Genomic DNA, 19,280 nt, shown 5'->3' with positions numbered 1-19,280 from the left:
AGAAAGGATTTGTCAATTTCCTTACTCCACTGTAAGCTATTTTTTTATTTATTTTTCTTTTCTTTACATCTCTCTTTTCTACAATAGATATCTTTTTACCTTAATAAGAAATGAGTAAAAATGGCAATTATTTAAAAGAAATTTTTTACAAAAGTAAATTAAACCTTACGTTCTAAGATCAATTTGTGCCTTCACGTTTTGCATCTGAAGACCAACCTGGCCTCCTCCTTCATGCAGATGGGCTTGTGCGCGGAGTGTGAGAACGTGGTGCCCCTGAACACACCCATCTGTGTGGTCTGTGAGGCTCCCCTGGCACCACAGCTGCGGCCACAGGCCAGCTTCCGCCTGAAGGTAATGAAACGCGAATCGTGACAGTGTGAGTGAAATCTATAGAAATCAATGTTTGAGCAGTTAAATGTCTTTCTTCAGCTGATGGCATTGGCTAACAGTTGATGAGCTAACACCCATGAACAAAACCCACTCTTGTTTTTGGAAGGGCATCCGCCCAAGAGTTGAACTTGCCAACAGGATCTAAACATCAGGAAAGATCCACAGAAATGTGTTTCCCCAGACATGGGTTTGGAGGACAAATTGCACTGCAGTTCACACAGGTTTTTACTCCGTGTATTTTTAAATTGAACATTGTCATTCATGTTGACTTGTAATCTTGTCCTTAAAGTCACTTGATGTTTGTGTTTGCTCTGTTTGATTATGGGTCTCTATCACCTAGAAAAGGAGGATTACATACAGCCTGTCACAAGGGTGAAAAAGTCAAGTATCATGTTGAACTTCAAAAACATCTTGTTAGACAAATGGCATCATGCCAGGAACATTTTGGGGGTAGAATCACTGAACCTACAACCATATCTTTTCTCCATTTTTGAATTTATGGTCCCACTCACCTCCTTTTTACTTAACCTCAAGTAAAGTTCACTACAGGATGAAATAGGTTTAATATAGATAACTTTGGGGATAAAAGAACAAAAAATTTCAGCAATAAGGGAAGTGCCCTTATTAAGTGCCCTTAATGTACAGTGAGAACTGTAACACCTCAGGGACTTCCCTGGTGGTCCTGCTGTTAAGACTCTGAGCTTCCACTGCAGGGGGCACAGGTTCAATCCCTGGTCGGGGAACTAAGACGCCACTTGCCGCGGGGCATGGCTGCACTACCTAGGCTATGTTAACCAACCATCTTTTCTGTTTTCTTGTTTGTGTATGTGTGTGTGTTTGTGTGTGTGTGTGTGTGTGTGTGTGTGTGTGCATTACAACTTATCTCCAGCTTCCTGACTCAGAAGGTTGAACTTACCACTCATTTTCTAAGACAGTCTTTTCACTTTTCCAATTCGAAGTGAGAAACTACAGAGCAAATCCAAATTCATATAGAACTAGATTACTTGTAAACATACAATCTTTTGCTTGTCTTGGGTCTTCCTGTGTCTTGTTGAAGCCAGAGATGGAGGGCCTACCCAGAAGTACAGTTTAAACACTGAAAAAAAAAAACAAACAACTCACACGGAAGCAATGTGAAAAAGTTAGTTTGCCTTCCTAAGGCCAGATGAATACTCTTTTTCAGGTTTTTTTTGTTTTTCATTTCAGGGTTTGCTTCTTTTAAAACGACGTTCATTTGTCGGGCACTATTTCTGTTGTAATAATTTCTAAACCAATCCAGTTTCAGGGTCTGGTGTTAGTATAGGGTCTCCAGGCTGATGGACTGGAAAGACTGCTTGGTCATTTCTTTGCACAGCTGTTTTCTCATGGCAACACTTTTTTCTTTTCTCTTCTTGTGGTGGGGGGAAGTACTTTGATTTATTGGACTTAAAGTACTGAATAAGAGAAAGGGATTTTTTTTAAAAAAGCATTTTATTTAAATGATTAAGTAGATATGAAACTTCACAATCCTGGCTTTCCAAGTGTCATGCTTTGAAATACAACCTAAAACTTGAACCAACCTACAGACGCCACTTTAAGTTAACACAGCATATGGCTTCCTTTTTTGCATGGTGTGTGTGTATTCAAACTTGTGTTCCATGTAAGTTAATTCAAAAGATAAGTTTTAGATGCTGAAATCATGAGGATGTCTGACTGCTTCACGGTGGTAGATGCCTCTCATATTATTCCACATTATTAACACCCTTTTTGTCCTGGCATTACTACGCTACTCAGATGAATGGGAAGAAAAATGAATGTGTTTCTCTGAAGAGATTAGAGAAGCACCGTGGAAACACACAGGTCTCTTTCCCTGTTTTCAAGGAGAGAGTGATCTGCCGCGACTGCGGCACCGGGAACCCGGCTCAGCTGAGATACTGCGTCTCCTGCGAGGGGACCCTGCCGTCCTCGCCACAAGAGGTGGGTTGACCGCACACACCCGTCCTGTATCTCAGTGGTCGATAAACGTTCATTGTTGATGATGAGAAATATAGTCTACAGAGATGGGGGAGGAAGTTTGTTGGGGAGGAGAGGGGAGAGATCACAAGTGACTCATGGTACACTGAAAGCAGCATTTCTGTGTGTGGAGAGGACACTGCACACTCACCAACACACAACTGTCTTCACAGTCTTCAGGAGGCTTCCATCAAGTTGGCAGTTTTCTTAGAATTTCATTTAGTGGCTTTGTGTGGAAGCTGGCGCAGCCGGTGGGGCCCCAATGGCCAGGAGTCATTCATGTGTCATTCACAGGCAGGCATGTCTGTTTTGGTTTTTGTTTAAAATTAATTTCTTTAAGAAAAATTTTAAGCTTCATTTCAGTAAAACACTTCAGATTCCCTTAGATTATAGCCTATCAGTAAGCAAAATGTATATGTACTGGTCTTGTACTACGTTGCCAAGTTCCAAATCTCTTGTCCTGGGAAGGCAAGCGGAAAAGCACAAGTGCTGGCAACGACTGTGATTTTAAGCAAAAATAAGTGCATTTTCAGCACTCAGTGAAGTGAGGCTTTAGTCCAAAAAAGACTCAGTTCCACTGTGTGCCTGCTCTTTTTTGAAGTTTAGCAAGTGGTGGGCACCATTGCTTGGCTTTCCCGCCAGTCTATCTAGAGTGTTTAAAATGAAGGAATTGAAGTACAATTCAAGTCCAGTGATTAGGTTCTGTGTAGATGATCTATTTCACGTGTATGAAATGATGACTTCCAGGTGACTGGCCCTGGCCTAATAATCCCACAAAGAAGTCAGCATTTTCCAGCCAATTTAGAAGAAAATTCCTGCTTCCTTGGGGCTGTTGCAAAATACAGCTCTCTGACTGTTTCGGGGGGTTGTTCTCATCTCATTGACTTCCCGTAAAGGAATTTGTGTGTGCTCTTTGTTCTAATTTATTCATTGGTGAGGCTATCATAGTTTTACTTGAGCAGAAATACCTTATTTCCAGGGTTCACAGTGGTTCAGGGCTCTCTTCCCTTCTGGATTTGGGAGGACACTGTGTAGACCTGCCTCTGTGGGTCCATGTCCACCTTCCACCTGTCCACGAGTGAGCAGAGGACGCTTGCCTGGTGACTGGTGTGGAGCCATTGTGGGGGTGTTTAAAACAGCTTCTTTGTGCCTCACAGCCACTCCAGGCCAGGTGCCTCCTCCTCCATACCCAGGCAGAAATCACTTCTTAGGACTTGGGTCTCAGCCCCTGCTTAGTTGGGCTTCCCTGGTGGCTCAGTGGTAAAGAATCTGCCAGTCAAGCAGGATATGTAGGTTTGATCCCTGGGTCAGGAAGATCCCCTGGAGAAGGAAATGACAACCCACTCCGGTATTCTTGCCTGGGAAGTCCCATGGACAGAGAAGCCTGGGAGGCTACAGTCTATAGGGTCACAAAAGAGTCAGCACGACTTAGCAACTCAACAACAACAACCTGCTTACTTAAGAATCTGGAGACAGAGACCATTAGTTCTCTCAAACTGAGATGTCTCTCATTGCTATATTCATTTGCATTTCTTTGAGGTTAAACCTTTTCACTCATGTATTGACTCTAGTTGTTTTTCTATGAATTATCTGCTTACCTTTTTAATAAAACACTCAGAATTATTTGTGGGAGTGTCTCATGTAAATAGTGTAGGAGGTTTCGTGTGAAGGGCTAGTCTCTCCTCATCCTAGTCCCTTGGCTCCTACCCGAGAAGTCATCACTGGCACTCAGCTTCTGCGGTCTGCTTTCAGCCATTGGAGGCATGACTAATTAACTGTAGTTTAATATGAACACTGACCCGGTGCTTTGCACCTGGCATTTATCCTGTTAGTAACCTCATTTTCTCCATGACTTCATAACATTACACTGTCTCTGTGTACTGTGGTAGGTTCAGGCCATCCCCTGGTGCTGGACATTTAAGCTGTTTCCAGTTACTTCCTCTGAATCCACAATCCTGCAGGGAATGGTCTTGAATATCCTTTTTAATGTATTTGTTCATCTGCAGGATAAATTCTAGAAGGTAGAACTGCAGGGTCAAGAGAGTATCAGCCTTTCTTCTTTCGATGGCTGCAGTTGTATGGGATGGGCGTAAGCTGTATGGGAAGACTGTGTCTCTAATATTCATGAAAATTTGAAAGTATTTTCTGTCCTCTAGCCTAGTGTTCCGACTTGCTACTCAGTTTGCTTTAAATGTGGGGCCAGCAATCACCCATCTGCTCGCTTCTGTGGCTCCTGTGGCCTTTATGTGAGGTCCTTGGCACGACCCTACGTGGAGAGCAGCCTGGCTCCAGCTGCTGGAGAACTTGGCCTGTTTGCTGAGGTGAGGCCTCCACGCTAGTAAGACCTGGTCCCGGGACGGGGTTTTAACCCTGAATTTGTGTGCCCGACCCTGTGAGCAAGCCCAGGGGATGAGAGCCAAAACACTTAGACCCTTCTCGTGGACTTTAACTAGGTGTACAAATAAGTTCAACCAGTTTATGTTTTCAACACATTGATTGCTTTGGGATTCAAAGATATGCACTTATAGATATTCATATCTATATAAATAGATGTGATATTCATAGATATCATAATCATAGATATTCATATCAGGCAGATACTCATAGATATGCATTTATCTACACTAAATTGAGGCCTAACCACATATGCAAGGCAATAGATGTCATTGCACACATGCTCAGTCGCTTCATTCATGTCCAACTCTTGGTGACCCTGTGGACTGTAGCCCTCCAGGCTCCTCTGTCCATGGGATTCTCCAGGCAAGAATAATGAAATGGGTTGCCATGCCCTCCTCCAGGGGATCTTTTCGACCCATGGATTGAACCCACATCTCTCACGTCTCCTGCATTAGCAGGCGGGTTCTTTACACTAGCACCACTTGGGAAGCCCTGCTGCTGCTGCTGCTAAGTCGCTTCAGTCGTGTCCGACTCTGTGCGACCCCAGAGACGGCAGCCCACCAGGCTCTGCTGTCCCTGGGATTCTCCAGGCAAGAACACTGGAGTGGGTTGCCATCTCCTCCAATGCATGGAAGTGAAAGGTGAAAAGTGAAAGTGAAATCGCTCAGTTGTGTCCGACTCTTAGCAACCCCATGGACTGCAGCCCACCAGGTTTCTCTGTCCATGGGATTTTCCAGGCAAGAGTACTGGAGTGGGGTGCCACTGTCATTAGGGAGATTTAAAATACATGGGATAAAATGTATTTTTTTCTCTTGAATTTCTTATGTAGCACACCAAGAAATATCCCCCTGCTCTTTTATATTTTAGAAAACTTACACTGGGGTACATAAAATTGCTTTTGCCACTTATAACAACTGGGCATATTTGAGGAAAATCTCCCAGGACTATTTTCAGAAGGACTTAATCTCTAACCAGCTTCATGTTAGCCATTTATGGATTTGTCTAAGCTGCAGAAAGATTTTTCAGGTCTGTTCTCCTCTTTAGATTCTTCCTTTCATCAGAAGAATTTGTGAAGATTGATCATTTGTAGAGAGAATGTACATGCACTCAGCAACTTTGCATCCATTTTTAGGGAGTTCATGCCTTTTTAAGTCTAAGTCCTAAGTGTTAGTGGTTTCAGTCATGTCCAACTCTTTGCAACCCCATTGTAGCCCACCAGGCTTCTCTGTCCATGGACTTTGCCAAGCAAGAATACTGGAGTGGGTGGTCATGCCCTTCTCCAGGAGATCTTCCTGACCCAGGGATTGAACCTGAGTTCTCTTATGTCTCCTGCATTGCAGGCAGATTCTTTTACTGTCTGAGCCACCATGCCTTCTTAACCCAGATTGAAACACAGATACCACGACTGCCAATAACCCAGGTGGCATGTTTGTGCAAATGAGACACGTTGGTTTTTCCTTAAGACACTTGACTGCCATCTGTTGGAAATTGATTGTAATTTACTAATTTTGTTGGACATTTTCTTCCATCTACCGGAAAAATTGTCCTAATGTGCAAACATACAGCATCCACCAGGTGAATATCACCCCTTTAGATGCAGTGCTCTTGTGCAGTGTGCAACATATACAACATTACATGAGGGTTCTCTCAGTCCCCCAGGCCCAGAGGACGGAGAGTATCTCAGAGAAAATGCTGGTGCCCAGTAGCTGAGTGTGGATGGTCCACTGGATTGTAGAGTTGAGAGGATGGATTTCTTCCAGGCCTCAGGCAGTAGGACAGTCAGTGGCCAGGGGTGGGGCTGGCTTCACAGATCAGGCTGGGCATTGCTGGGAAAAACAAGCAGGGAAGATGAGGCAAGACCTGGAAACTTTTTTTTAGTTCAAAGTAGTGTTTTGGAGTTACTCTTGCTTCTGATTAGGACTGTTTTCTGTGAGTAAAATGGAAAATGAATTAACTTATATTATAATTTTTTTAACGTTTCCTGTCTTGCTCACGTAGCCTCGACCTGTCTGGCAGCCCCTAACCGTTCCTCTGCCCAGGCCTGATGCTGGACCTAAGAGGGATGTGGGCACACAGACCACCGGCCTGTTCTACCCGTCGGGGACCCTCCTGGCGAAAAAGGAGCTGGAGGTGGCTTCCCAGAAGCAGAGGCAGGAGAAGACGAGTGACCACAAGCCTCTCCTCACAGCCGTCAGCCCAGGGAGAGGTGAGACAAACACTTCTCTGCAGGGCACCCACACTCTCAGTGAAAGAGAATTTCCTTTTCTTCCTTTCGATTTATTTTTTATATACAGGAAGTGCCTTTATTTTTATGTTTCCAAGTAATTTTGGTCTGAATGAATGATAACACTTCCTTAAACATTTAGCATGTTTTGACCCCTAACCCCATTATCTAGTTTGTAAATGAAATAGCACATAAGCCTTTGTATACTAACATACAAATGTTGGTAGTCTGCATCCCTGTTGCTGTCTGCCATCAGCTCTTTTTAGTGTGTAAAGTTCACCTGACATGAATGTCACCGTCTTCCCCATTTTAGAGGGTACAATTCGGCAGTATTTAGTACATGAGCAGTGTTGTACGACCATCACCGCTCTTCCTCTCCTTTTCCAGAACGTTTTCATCTCCTCAAAGGTAAACCCCGTCTCCTGTAAGCACCACCCTCTACACCACCACCCCCAAGGGTGTAGTCACCACTCGTCTGTGTCTGTCTTTATGGATTTGCTTGTTCTGGATGTATAAATGGAACCATATGATGTTTTTTGTGACCAGCTTCTTTCACTTTGTTGTTCAGTCGCTCAGTCGTGTCCGACTCTTTGCAACCCCATGGACTGCAGCATGCCAGGCTTCCCTGTCCTTCACCATCTCCCCAAGCTTGCTCAAACTCATGTCCTTTGAGTCGGTGATGCCATGCAACTGTCTCATCCTCTGTCGCCCCCTTCTCCTCCTGCCTTCAATCTTTCCCGGCATCAAGGTCTTTCCTAATGAGTTGGCTCTTGGCATCAGGTGGCCACAGTATTACAGCTTCAGCTTCAGCATCAGTCTTTCACTTCGTATAATGTTTCCAAGTTTGTCCATGCAGCATGTTTCAATACTTCATCCTCTTTTTATAGCTGAGTGATATTCTATTGTGTTTGTTCATCAATAGTGGACATTTGAGTTGTGTGGCTTTGGCAAGGTCTCTTTCCCTGACCACCGCCAGCCTTTAAGTTCCACATACTGCTGGCCGATTGCTTTGTTACTTTCCACAATGCTCTAGGGGTATAAACTGCTCTACAGATCGATCCAGCTAAATGTGAGGTGTTTTTTGTTTTTTTTTTAACATGGCTAGTTTTTGAGGTCAGTGTTTGAGATATTTTTCAGACTTCAAGAGAGCTTGTCTTGCTTAGCTGTTTATTTCTGTGCTTCTCTTTGGTAAGATGGCCAGCCTGTGGTTTAACTCCTGTGTCTAGGCCCCTCTTACTTGCTTTCTACCACATCATTCACTGTTATCCTTAGGCCGTAACGTCCCCTCCTGTGGGGGCTGTGGCCAGCTGGAGGGCCTGCCCCATCCGGAGCAGGCAGCTGCCCCTTGGGCCCAGGCAGCTGAGCCGACGCAGAAGGGCAGGCCTGGTGCTGCCGTGTGTCACCCGCCTGCGGACGAGGGAACAGACACGTGAAATCTCTCAAGTCTTAAGTGGTGGCCATGAGTTAGAATTATTGTAAACCCTGTGCCGACTGGAAAGAGGCAAAAGGAAGCTTTTCAGAAACATTCTGCATATTGACGGGGCGTATATACTTGCCAAGACTCAGACTGTACCTTTGAAATAGGTGTATTTTAAAGGTGTATTTTTTAATAAGTTGTTTCTCAATATGCTTAATTTTAAAAGAATAAAAGAAAAAGACTCCCTTGGGATTTCCCTGGTGGTCCAGTGGCTAAGACTCCACACTTTCAATGCAGGGGCCACAGGTTCGATTCCTAGTCGGGGAACTAAGGTTCCCCATGCCTCCTGGCACAGCCAAAAAATAAAAAGACCCCAGATATGGCAATCAAAATGTTCCATTGGAATTCTGTAGTATTCTGTGATTGTTCTTAGTTGCCTATCATGTCTGACTCTTTGCAACCCCATTGACTGTAGCCCACCAGGCTTCTCTGTCCATGGGATTCTCCAAACAAGAATACTGGAGTGGGTGGCCATTCCCTTCTCTAGGGTATCTTCCCAGGGATCAAATCTAGTTCTCCTGCATTGCAGGAGAATTCTTTTACCGCCTAAGCCACCAGGGAAGCCCATTCTATGGTTAATCATGTGCAAAAAAAAAAAAAAAAAAAAATTAACCAGGAACAAAAAAAAACGGAACTTACTCTAGTACATAGTCGAGGTTCAGTAAGTAAAAACCATCACAGAGTTTGGCTAAGTGAAGCCAGCTTTCTGAGAACGCATGGCGTGCTGGTCCTTCTCTGCCTTTACCTCAGAGGAATCACCCGTGTCCTCGGTCTTCTCTCCTCCTCAGGATACTGGAGAAAGCAGGTGGACCACATCTCCGCGCACCTCCGGTCTTATGCTCAGAACAACCCTGAATTCCGAGCCTTGATTGCAGAACCCAGGATGGGAAAGGTGGGTGGACTCTGAGCGGAACTTCCACACCGACCGTCCCGTGGGATCGGGCTAAGGTTGCCCCCACTGACTGTCCTGAAACTGCACTTGGCTTGCTCTTTTTCCTTCTCCTTCCTGCTTTCCACGCTTCCTCACTGTCCTCCCCACAGCTCTGCCTCCCTCAATCACTTGCCACCGAGTCTTGTCCCAGGGTCTGGGCACCTGACTGAAGACAGTGCATTGTGGGCATCTTATGCTTCTAGATGCCGCAGGCTGCGGGATTCTGAGTCAGAACCATTGTACTTAACTGTAGGGTTGTGTGTGGGATTTCCCTCGTGGCTCAGATGGTAAAGAATCTGCCCACAGTGCAGGAGACCCGGGTTCGATCCCTGCGTCGGGAAGATCCCCCAGAGAAGGGAATGGAGGGTTAGACTGTAATGAAAGAATAGTGTAGTATAGCCACATTGGCACTAAATCCCATCCCTTTTCACTCGCTCTTGTGGCCATAAGAGTTACCAGGTAATTTGCACTCAGTACCTGCATCAGGTCCTCTAGTCCTCTCAACATACCTACAATGGATAGCCTCACCTTGTGGCAGTTTTGAAAACATGCCCACAGACTCTTTGAGAGTCTGCCCTTCAAAGGATGGAGTCTGCGTCCCCTCACCTTGAATCTGGGTGAGCTTGTTATTGTCTAACTAACAGACTTTGGCGGAAGTGATGCCTGGGCCTCCCAAGGTGTGATCATGCAAGCCTTCCCCTGCTTGGCACGCTCACCACCAGCACTCTCTCATGGAGCCTGGCCACCCCACTGTGAGAAGCCCAAGCCACGCCGAGTGGCCGCACATAGGGGCTCCATCTGCAGCCCCAGCTGAAGCAAGTCCTTGCATGGTCCTGCCTTGTGTGGAGCCAGGCAGATGACTGACGAGACCCTGGTCATCCCAGCCCCTGAGCATGGAGCCACCTCTTGCCACTTGAGTCCTTCCAGCTAAGACCTCAGGCATGGAGCAAGACAAGCTGTCCATGCCATGTCCTTTGGAATCCATGAACATGATAAAATGGTGGTTATTGAATGCCACTAAATTTGGGGGGTTTTACGCTGCAGTAGATAATCAGAACGAGCCTTATTTGACATCCAGGAAAACTGGCTCAGGGAACTTGGTAACCTTCCCAGGACTACACTCTGGGTCTCGGGGGATCAGGATTTGAAGCAAGTCTGTCAGATCTCAAGGGTACTGCTATTATAAAGACACATCTATGAAAAGACCTTTTCCTCCGTCATGAGGTCAGAAGAACCTTTAAAAGTTAGCCCAACCCACTCCTCTGTCACCAGGTTAGGCCAACATTGAAACTGTGTCATTGTCAAGTATTGCTAAATTTCTTTTTTTATAATCCATTCTGGTGGTTTGTTAAATCTTTGGCCCAGTCTAGGGGTCTGTAGGCTATGACCTGTGGGGTGAATCTGGCCTGTAGTTTTGTAAATCAAGTTTTATTGGATCACAGCTGCACTCATTCGTATACTTATTGTCTGTAGCTGCTTTTGTGCTACAATGGCAAGGACCCTATGGCCCACAAAACCTAATCGGTGTCTGATCCTTAAAGCATTTGCTGAGTCCCATTGATCTAAATTCCTTCTGGCACTTACAGAGACAGCAGCTCACCTGAATATCTGGTCCTTGATTGCCAAGGACCTGCCCCACCCCCATCCCCACCCCAGGTTACCTTTTCCTAGTTGACTTGCAGCCATGTGACTTAATTAAAGTATGTCTCCTGCAGAGAGTATAAATTTGAGTCTTGCTTTCTCAACCAAATCTGGCAGTCTTGACTCTTTGATTGGCATATTTAGTTCATTTATGATTAATGGAATTATAGATAAGTATGCATTTGTGTCTGCCATTTGCTCTTTGTGTTCTTTTTCATCTGGTTTTTTCTCTATTCCTGCTTTCTTTTGCATTAATGAAATAATTGATTGCATGTACAGTTTGGCATCTCAGAGTTTCTTGGCCTCAGGGCCTTGAGTCCCACACTCCTGGTTGTAAATTCTCTCTCTTACTTTTTTTACAAGCTCATCTCTGCTACTGTTCATGAGGATGGATATGAAGTCAGCATCAGGCTGAATTATATTCAAGTCTCAAACAAGGTGAGTAAAACTGTCAAAAGTTATTCATTTGAGAACTGACTGACCTAGAAAAGGGTAGCTTATAATTTATTGAAATGCTTCTACATAATCCACAGAAAGGAAGAGTTTCCAATAACTGTAGGCTAGCAATTTCATAGAATTAGATAAGTAACTGAGCTAAACCTCAGAGAACCCAGCTTTCAGGCACATGAAAATGTCATGAGAACAGGAATTATCACCCTATTGGTCCTTTAGTTCTCTGGTTACTTACACTCACTGAAGTCCAGGTGAAAGGCTGACACAAGTGTCTGCTATATGTACTTTGACCTCTTTGCCTATAAAAATAAGCCAAACTTTGTGGCTATATATCCCTTGACCTGCCCTCTTATGTGGTAACTGGAACATTGTCACAGAGCCTGTGTGTGACCAACACTAATTGACGGATTCGCAGCTTTAGTTTCATTTGACAAGAAGTCACAGTATACAAAAAGAACAATGAATGGATTGAGAAGGTGAGTGAAGAAGGCAAGGAAAAGAAGGGGCAACTTGCCCATGGCTGTGACCTGGCAGGATAGATGCTTAGGCCATGCCTAAGTCACAGGGAGGCTGGGAGCGGGATCCCATGGGAAAATGCACGTGAACGTGCTCTGAAACCAAGGAAAGTGCTAAAAGCTGTGATTTCTGTTATGTGGCTGCAGCAGAACTTAGGCTGGGAGGTGCTTCAGGAGAATGGGACTGAGGGATGCAGGAGGTAGGGTTCGAGGGGGTGTGGGTGGTGGGAGGCTGAATGACAAGGGCTCTAGCCTGATCCACCAGGAGCTCTGGCATGTGAATCACACCACCTTTGTCCCCAGTTGAGGTGGGGGGAGGGGCATAACCACTAGGGCAAGTCAGCACCCACCTACTGAGGGCAGCTGGGGACAGGGGTCAGCTATGAGTTGTTAGCAGCCAGCGTAGCAGCTGGGATAGTAGCTGATGGGATTAGGGAAACTGGGCAGCCACCAAGAGCATCTACAGTGTGTGTCCATCATGTAGAAGTGGGAGAAGTGTCCCCAGGTTCACAGTATGTTTCTTCTTAGCCTGTGTGTTCTGTGCTCAGGAAGTAGTGGGTGGCCCCATGGTGGGGTGGGCAGGATGCCACGCTGTGTGAGTGGTCCGGGTGGATCGGAATTCCAGGTCTGGCCTTTGTCCACCCATCCTGATTTTATAGACATCCACGTAACCTCATTTTACCTTCTGGTCATAATATTTCCACTTGATGGATGAGGAAACTGAGGCTCAAGGTTCCTAAGGCAGTAAGTGACAGCACCAGGATTCAGGCTCTGCAGCCTGAGCCTGCCTGTCAGGCCGACCTAATTCCAAGACTTGGGAGGGCACAGTTACACACACATTGTATAGAGGGGTGGGGGCAGCTGCAGGAAAGTGGGCTGGCAGGAACCCATTTGGAGGCTGTTGCCATGTTCCTGGTGAGAGAGCAGGGGCCAGACCGAGGCGTCGTTTAAGAGGCAGAATGGACAAAGCATCACGGTGAGGTCAGGGAGATGTCCAGGATGGCCAGGCTTCAGGCTTGACCATCCGTCATTAACAGAGAAAGGGGCAGGTGAGCAGGGAGACCGTTCTTTGTGCTGGGACATGGCATCGTTCACTGTGCGTGAATTTTTTCATTGGCCAGAACTTTTACCTGAACAAGGCGATGAATTTCAGCGACCACTTCCTGAGCAGCATCACTGAGGGTGGGAATGGGCTATTCGGCAGCGGGTCCAGCTTGGGTGAGTTGTCCCCTTTCTGGGACCGTTAAAACATTGACCCATTAAATATGGACATTGTTAAGAGGACAAATCCTGTGAGTTCTCATCACGAGGAACTGTATTTTTCCTACCTCTTTAGTTTTGTTTCTGTACGAGATGACACTGTTCACCAAGCTTCCTGTGATCACTGTTTCATGGTGTAAGTCATCATGCTGCACACCTGAAAGTTAGGCATGCTGGATGTCAATTACATCTCAACAAAACTGGAAGAAAAATAATAATTAAAAAAAGAAAAACCAGGAGACTTCCCTGGTGGTCCCGGTGGTTACGACTTCTTTCAGCGCAGGTGGTATGGGTTCGATCCCTGGTCGAGAAGCTAAGATCCTATGTGCCTCGAAGCCAGAAAACCAAAGCATAGAACAGAGGCCACAGTGTTGTAACAAATTCAACAAAGACTTTAAAAACAGTGCCCATCAAAAAAAAATTTTTTTAATGAAAATAAAAAAAGGACGGTGGACCAAACACAACACAGTGACTCGGCAAGGACGGCAGAAAAGTGCTTACCATTTGCTGGCCAGCCACACCCGGCCAGCACTTTCACCTTCAGGCCGTGTTACCTCCTCTGGCCTCCCAGAAGTCAAGTGTGAGACCTTTGCAGATAGATTGGGGCAGGGGGTACAGTTTGGGGTCTGAAAACTGCAGCTTCTTTTTTTCCCCTCCTTCTCATCCATCCTCTAGTTCTGGACTGAGAGGGCCAGCCCCAAGAGTCCTTTATGCCAGGTTTCATCAAATAGAAATTTCTATAAAAACCTTTTCCTCCTCCTGACTTCCAAGGGGGCACGCAGGGAGGGAGAGTGGCTCTTCCACAAGGTGGGTGGCAGGGGGCATCACTCGGTCCTGGACTCCTGTCATTCCAGTGAGCGACTACAGCCAGGGCGCTCCTGACACCGAGGAGAAAGTCACCAGGACCAAGAATTTCAAGACCAAACCCTTTCAAGAGAAGAAGCAGCAGCTTTCGGTACGTGTGCTCCTTGATGCTTCAGCCTGTGCGTCTAGTGTTTTGTTTTGAGATTTTTACAGATTTATTCATTTTTAATTGGAGGATAGTTGCTCTCCAGCATTGTGGTGGTTTGTGCCATACATCAACATGAATCAGCCATAGGTATACACGTCACCTCCCTACCATCTCCCACCTCCCACCCCATTTTGAGATTTTTTTTAAATGGAAGAATACTTATTCGTTTTCTGTTTGCTTTTTTTTTTTACACTATGTTTCCATCTTATGGAGGTAATACCCTATAAAATCTCTCAAGATTATTCACTGAAATTGTTTTACAGTTCTCTCCAGTCTCCTGAACCACCTCTCTTTTTTCTCTAGAGTCAATTCCATCTGCTTATCTTTCTCTCTCTCTCTTTGGTTTGTCTTAAACACGTGCTGACCCTTGGTTGTCAGGTCATGTTGACAAATGAAGGGCTGGTTTGATCAGCACGGGAGCCCAGCCTGGGTGCCTGGCTAGGTGTGGGCCCGAGGTCCCTGTCGACAGAGGGTTCCTGAAGTGGCTGGCCTGGGAAGGCTTCTCCCCTGGTGGGCAGTGTGGTGGTGTGAGTGCTGTGGTGTTTTCCATTCCTTCCTGGCCCTCCATCCCCTTCCTGTGTCCATCATAGAGGCCTGGGCTCTGCCCTTCACTTTATTGGGCCCCATGTTCCCAGTAGAAGCCTCTGTTAGGCAAATCATGAACCATCTGGAAAACAGCATCGGGTTCAAGCAGCAGGAGAAACCTCCACCCTACTATACCCTTCTCTGGAGACAGGGGGGCGCTAGCCATCCCCGCGTTCACACTGAAGCCCTTTAATAACGCACTGTGGATTCAGCCACACCCAGTGCCCACCCTCCCTCTGGGCTCCCTGGGGAGAACCCACTTACACTACTGGGGTCCACACTTGGCTTTTCTTCCTGGCTTCGATTCCTGATGCGTCTGATTCCATCTATTTTCTCCCTCTGGAATTCCTCACCATTTCTGATCCACGGACAGTACCTTTTCCAGGTTTCCCACAGCTGTTTGAGTATAGTTTTTCACAAATATGGGCCCTGAATAGTTTTTATGGGCCCTGAATAGTTTTAAGGGGAGCTTTGGAGAGAGAAAGAGACATGGGTGCCCTTGCTCACCCACCATCCTGCCCTTTGGCTGGACGTCTTTGGCTGTGGCAAGGGGAACAGAGGTGCTTAGCCACGAGCCCAGAGCCAGGGTCCCCACCTGAGATGCAGGTGGATACGGACAGTGTCGGTTCTTCCTCCATCCTCAGTCACATCAAGCCCCGGACCTCTCCGGCTCACACTCCAGCACCCAGCCTGCAGCAGGAGTTCTCCGCAGGCGGGTGCTCACATTCAGGCTGATTTCAAACACCTTATAAAGCATAAGTTCACACAGTAAAGAATCTGCCTGCAATGTAGGAGACCCGGGTTCGATCCCTGGACGATCCCCTGGAGAAGGAAATGGCAACACACTCCAGTATTCTTACCTGGGGAATCCCATGGACAGAGGAGCCTGGCGGGCTACAGCCAGACCCACCTGAGCAACGGACACTACATAAAGTATGCAGAGTCAACTTCAGGGTTCACCTGGTTGCTTTTCCTAGAAACACTGATAATAAAACTAGTGTGGGGTTTCTCGAGTTTTTTTGTGAGGTTTCTCATTGCATCCCTGTTCTTAGTAGCACAAACGAGTGTCAGTGTCAAGACATCAGAGACTGGCTAGGCTTACTTTAGATGTGTTTACTTGTGCTGCTGGCCATTGAGGATCCTACATACCACACATGCATTCCTCCTACACACCACATACACACCACACACACACACGCCTGCATATGCACGCACACACATACACACCCCTACATGCCGGAGTCCAGCTCCAGCAGCCAGGGATTCAACTTGAAGAGGTGAATGGTGTCAGCGAATGAGTCAGCCTCTCAGTTTTCTTGGACTGCCTGTTTATTTCAAGTTTAAGATTCTCTTTTATACTTTTACAAAAGCATTAGGTCAGAGGTTTGATATTTTCCGTTCCCACTGACCCAGATTTATTTTCTCCATAAATCGTTGTTGCTCTTCAAACAGAGTTCCTGCTTCAGTGATTCTCTCGGGAATCAGCCGTATCATCTATTATCTACCTCCTCTAATGTGTTGTATAGTTGTGATTACATCGTAACTCATGCTACATCCCTGTTTACTACTTATCTTCCTAAATCCTGTTTGCCCGTAACATCCTGAGCTCACTATGTCTTAAAAAGGCTTCTAGCTATGCTGCTGCTGCCGCTAAGTCGCTTCATTCATGTCCGACTCTGTGCGACCCCATAGACGGCAGCCCATCAGGCTCCGCCGTCCCTGGCATTCTCCAGGCAAGAATACTGGAGTGGGTTGCCATTTCCTTCTCCAATGCATGAAAGTGAAAAGTGAAAGTGAAGTCGCTCAGCCGTATCCAACTCCTAGTGACCCCATGGACTGCAGCCTATCAGACTCCTCTGTCCATGGGATTTTCCAGGCAAGAGTACTGGAATGGGTTGCCATTGCCTTCTCCATTCTAGCTATAGTGTGTCTAAAAATTCCTAACTTCTCTAAGCTATAGTAAAATATGCTAACTTTACAACATTCCTTAAATCTTTAACTTCTAATTGTTTTAATTATTTCTAAGCCCTAAATTCAGTAAACTCCTTTTCCATAAACATTCTCCTCACAAACAGGCTTCAGATAGCAATCCCTCACATGGCCTCAAGCTACGGCCTATATGCTCATCCTAGAACACTCCTTTGTAAAAGTCCTTGAACAAATGTCAATGATTAACTTTATGAATTATTTTCTGAGCACAGCTGCAGAAGTTTTTGTGCCTTCTCATGTTCCTCTCAAGAACAATAAGCACCTTAATATTCCTTTTCAGTCAACTCAGCCGAGGAGAGGAAAAGACAAGTCAGAATTACAAGGCCTAACTCCTTAACTCCCAGGTCTGTGCCTGCGGAATGAGGAGAGGGGGTTGGGGGCCGTGCCTCCATTTTGTCAGTAATGCCTAACGCGGCTCCTGACACCTACACATATGCATCACACACACGTACGCACACACATATGCTCACGCTTACCTATCTTTGGGGCCCAGAATGTAACCCAGAGAGGAAACATTTGACCTGAGGGTTGAGCTGGGCCAGTGGGACTTGCCAGTAAAAATACTCTGCGGCCGCACAAATAACCAGCTTCTGTGCTCCTGCAGCCTGAAGACAGGCTTCTGCTGAAGGAGGTCGGACCCGCAGGGGAGGGAAGAGCATCTGTGATGGAGCAGCTGCTAGATGAGGTGAGGACAGCCGGCCTTCCACCCCATCTCGGGCACACTCACAGAGCCGATTAATCAGAAACTGTCCAGGCAGTGGGCCCAGCGGCTAGTCAAAACCTGCACAGTAGGGACTTCCCCGGTGGTCCAGTGGTTAAGACTTTGGGTTCCAGTATAGGTTCCATCCCTGGTGGGGGAGCTAAGATCCCACATGCCTGTGACCCAAAATCCAAAATGTAAAACAGAAGCAATGTTGTAAAGAATTCAACAAAGTCTTTAAAAAATTGATCCACATTAAAAAAAACACACACACACTTCACACTGTTTCCTGTTGCTAATTTTTATAGCAAAAAAAATAGGCAGAAAAGTGCCCAGGAACCCAAATAACTTGCAGGCCGGGGGACAGAACCCATGGTCTGTGACCCTGTGCAAGCTTCCTGTCTGCTGAAGAAGCAGAGTGGTCCCTCTGGGGGCCTCCTGCTGGGTGGGGGTGGTGGGGGACAGGAACTCAAGTCCATCACCTGTGTGACGCGACAGCTGTCTTCAGAGCTGGTCCTGGGCTGCCTGCTTCTCCTCTCTCCTGAATTAAGCAGTTTACTTCTGCCAGGGACTTGCTACTAGGAGGGCAAGCGGGTGCCACAAACACAGGCTCTTGTGCGAGTTTGTCCCTTTCCCCACGCGGCAGGGAGCCGACCCCAACTGCAGTGACAACCAAGACCGGCCTGTCCTGAGCCTGGCGGCCATGAACCAACACCACGAAGCCATCCCGGTTCTCGTGCAGAGAGGAGCGGACGTGGACCAGCAGTGGGGCCCGTAAGTGAGCCGCGAAGAGGGGAGAGCGCTGGGTGAGGTCGCAGCCAGCTGGGGCCTGGTGGGGCTCCACTGTCAGTCTACACGCCCACCCCATTCAACCTGAATCACCTAAGGACCATTTCAACCCATTCTGGCCTGAATGAGAGACTTGACTGTTGTCTGTTTTCCCAATCTGGGTAAAACAAAGGTTTTTAAACAGATCATTGGATCATCTTTTCATGGCTTTTATAAATGATGATCCAGTTTGTTAGCTCATGAATTTATTTATATCTGTGGGGCCACAAATCCTTAGTCCTTGGGTGCTAAGCCCTGTTTTCGTCATGATCTGAAATGGTAAGAGTGTTCCCCATGGAAATGTACCCGTGAAGTTACTGCAGAAAGAAAACCTTGTCCTGGCATCTCCAGATACTAACAGCACTGGGAGGAAGCTGAGTTGACCACCATATCTCCTGGTGCCTCGGTGTCCCCAGCCAAGAAGCAGGACAAAGAGACACTCAGAGACATGGGATGGTTACTTACCTGCCTCTCGAGCCACCTGGCTTGGTGACTCTGTTGTTGACTTGCGAATCACTTTGGAAACTGGGGTGGATGGTGTTTTGAGTCCAGGGCCTTGCTGTTAACAGCTCATATCCCACTGCCCTGATCACAGGTCAGCCACTCAGCCTCCCTCACTATTGCTGAGACCAGGTGGTGTCCCTCTATGAGCTGTGCCTCTGAGGATGGCAAGGAGCACAGGGGATGAAAATTCAATAGCTTCACTTCTGCCTTCCTCTGTTTCAAAATGTCATCTAGCATTTTTATTCAAAATCCCTCAATTTTTCTATGCGTGTTTTCAAAGGTTTCTGCCCAGTAGGACCCCATGTCAGTAGACAGGACCCCTTTTTAGTTTCACTTTATAGCAGAATGTCTGGGATGTGGGTGAATGCATTTGATGCCTGGA

At 46.6% G+C, this 19,280-nt stretch overlaps 1 protein-coding gene across 4 annotated transcripts in view; it reads left to right on the top strand.

The window, feature by feature from the left end:
• DZANK1 (double zinc ribbon and ankyrin repeat domains 1) overlaps positions 1-19,280 on the top strand; it is a 52,559-nt gene that overhangs the window by 21,916 nt on the left and 11,363 nt on the right. For 2 of the 4 annotated variants that reach the window (XM_055544082.1, XM_055544081.1), the window contains exons 9-18: positions 238-351; positions 2,251-2,346; positions 4,539-4,703; positions 6,778-6,985; positions 9,269-9,372; positions 11,416-11,490; positions 13,142-13,238; positions 14,135-14,235; positions 17,471-17,551; positions 18,213-18,531. In XM_055544082.1, the coding sequence (XP_055400057.1) occupies positions 238-351; positions 2,251-2,346; positions 4,539-4,703; positions 6,778-6,985; positions 9,269-9,372; positions 11,416-11,490; positions 13,142-13,238; positions 14,135-14,235; positions 17,471-17,551; positions 18,213-18,344 (1,173 nt within the window). In that variant the 3' untranslated portion in view covers positions 18,345-18,531. Of the gene's footprint in view, positions 1-237; positions 352-2,250; positions 2,347-4,538; positions 4,704-6,777; positions 6,986-9,268; positions 9,373-11,415; positions 11,491-13,141; positions 13,239-14,134; positions 14,236-17,470; positions 17,552-18,212; positions 18,532-19,280 lie in introns of those variants that run through there. The other 2 variants (XM_055544084.1, XM_055544083.1) reach the window with 2 other exon arrangements.

The sequence above is a fragment of the Bubalus kerabau genome, chromosome 13 (genome assembly GCF_029407905.1).
Source record: "Bubalus kerabau isolate K-KA32 ecotype Philippines breed swamp buffalo chromosome 13, PCC_UOA_SB_1v2, whole genome shotgun sequence".
Lineage (NCBI taxonomy): Eukaryota > Metazoa > Chordata > Mammalia > Artiodactyla > Bovidae > Bubalus > Bubalus kerabau.
Note: the sequence above shows the minus strand (reverse complement) of the source record. Positions and strands in the feature narration are given on the sequence as shown.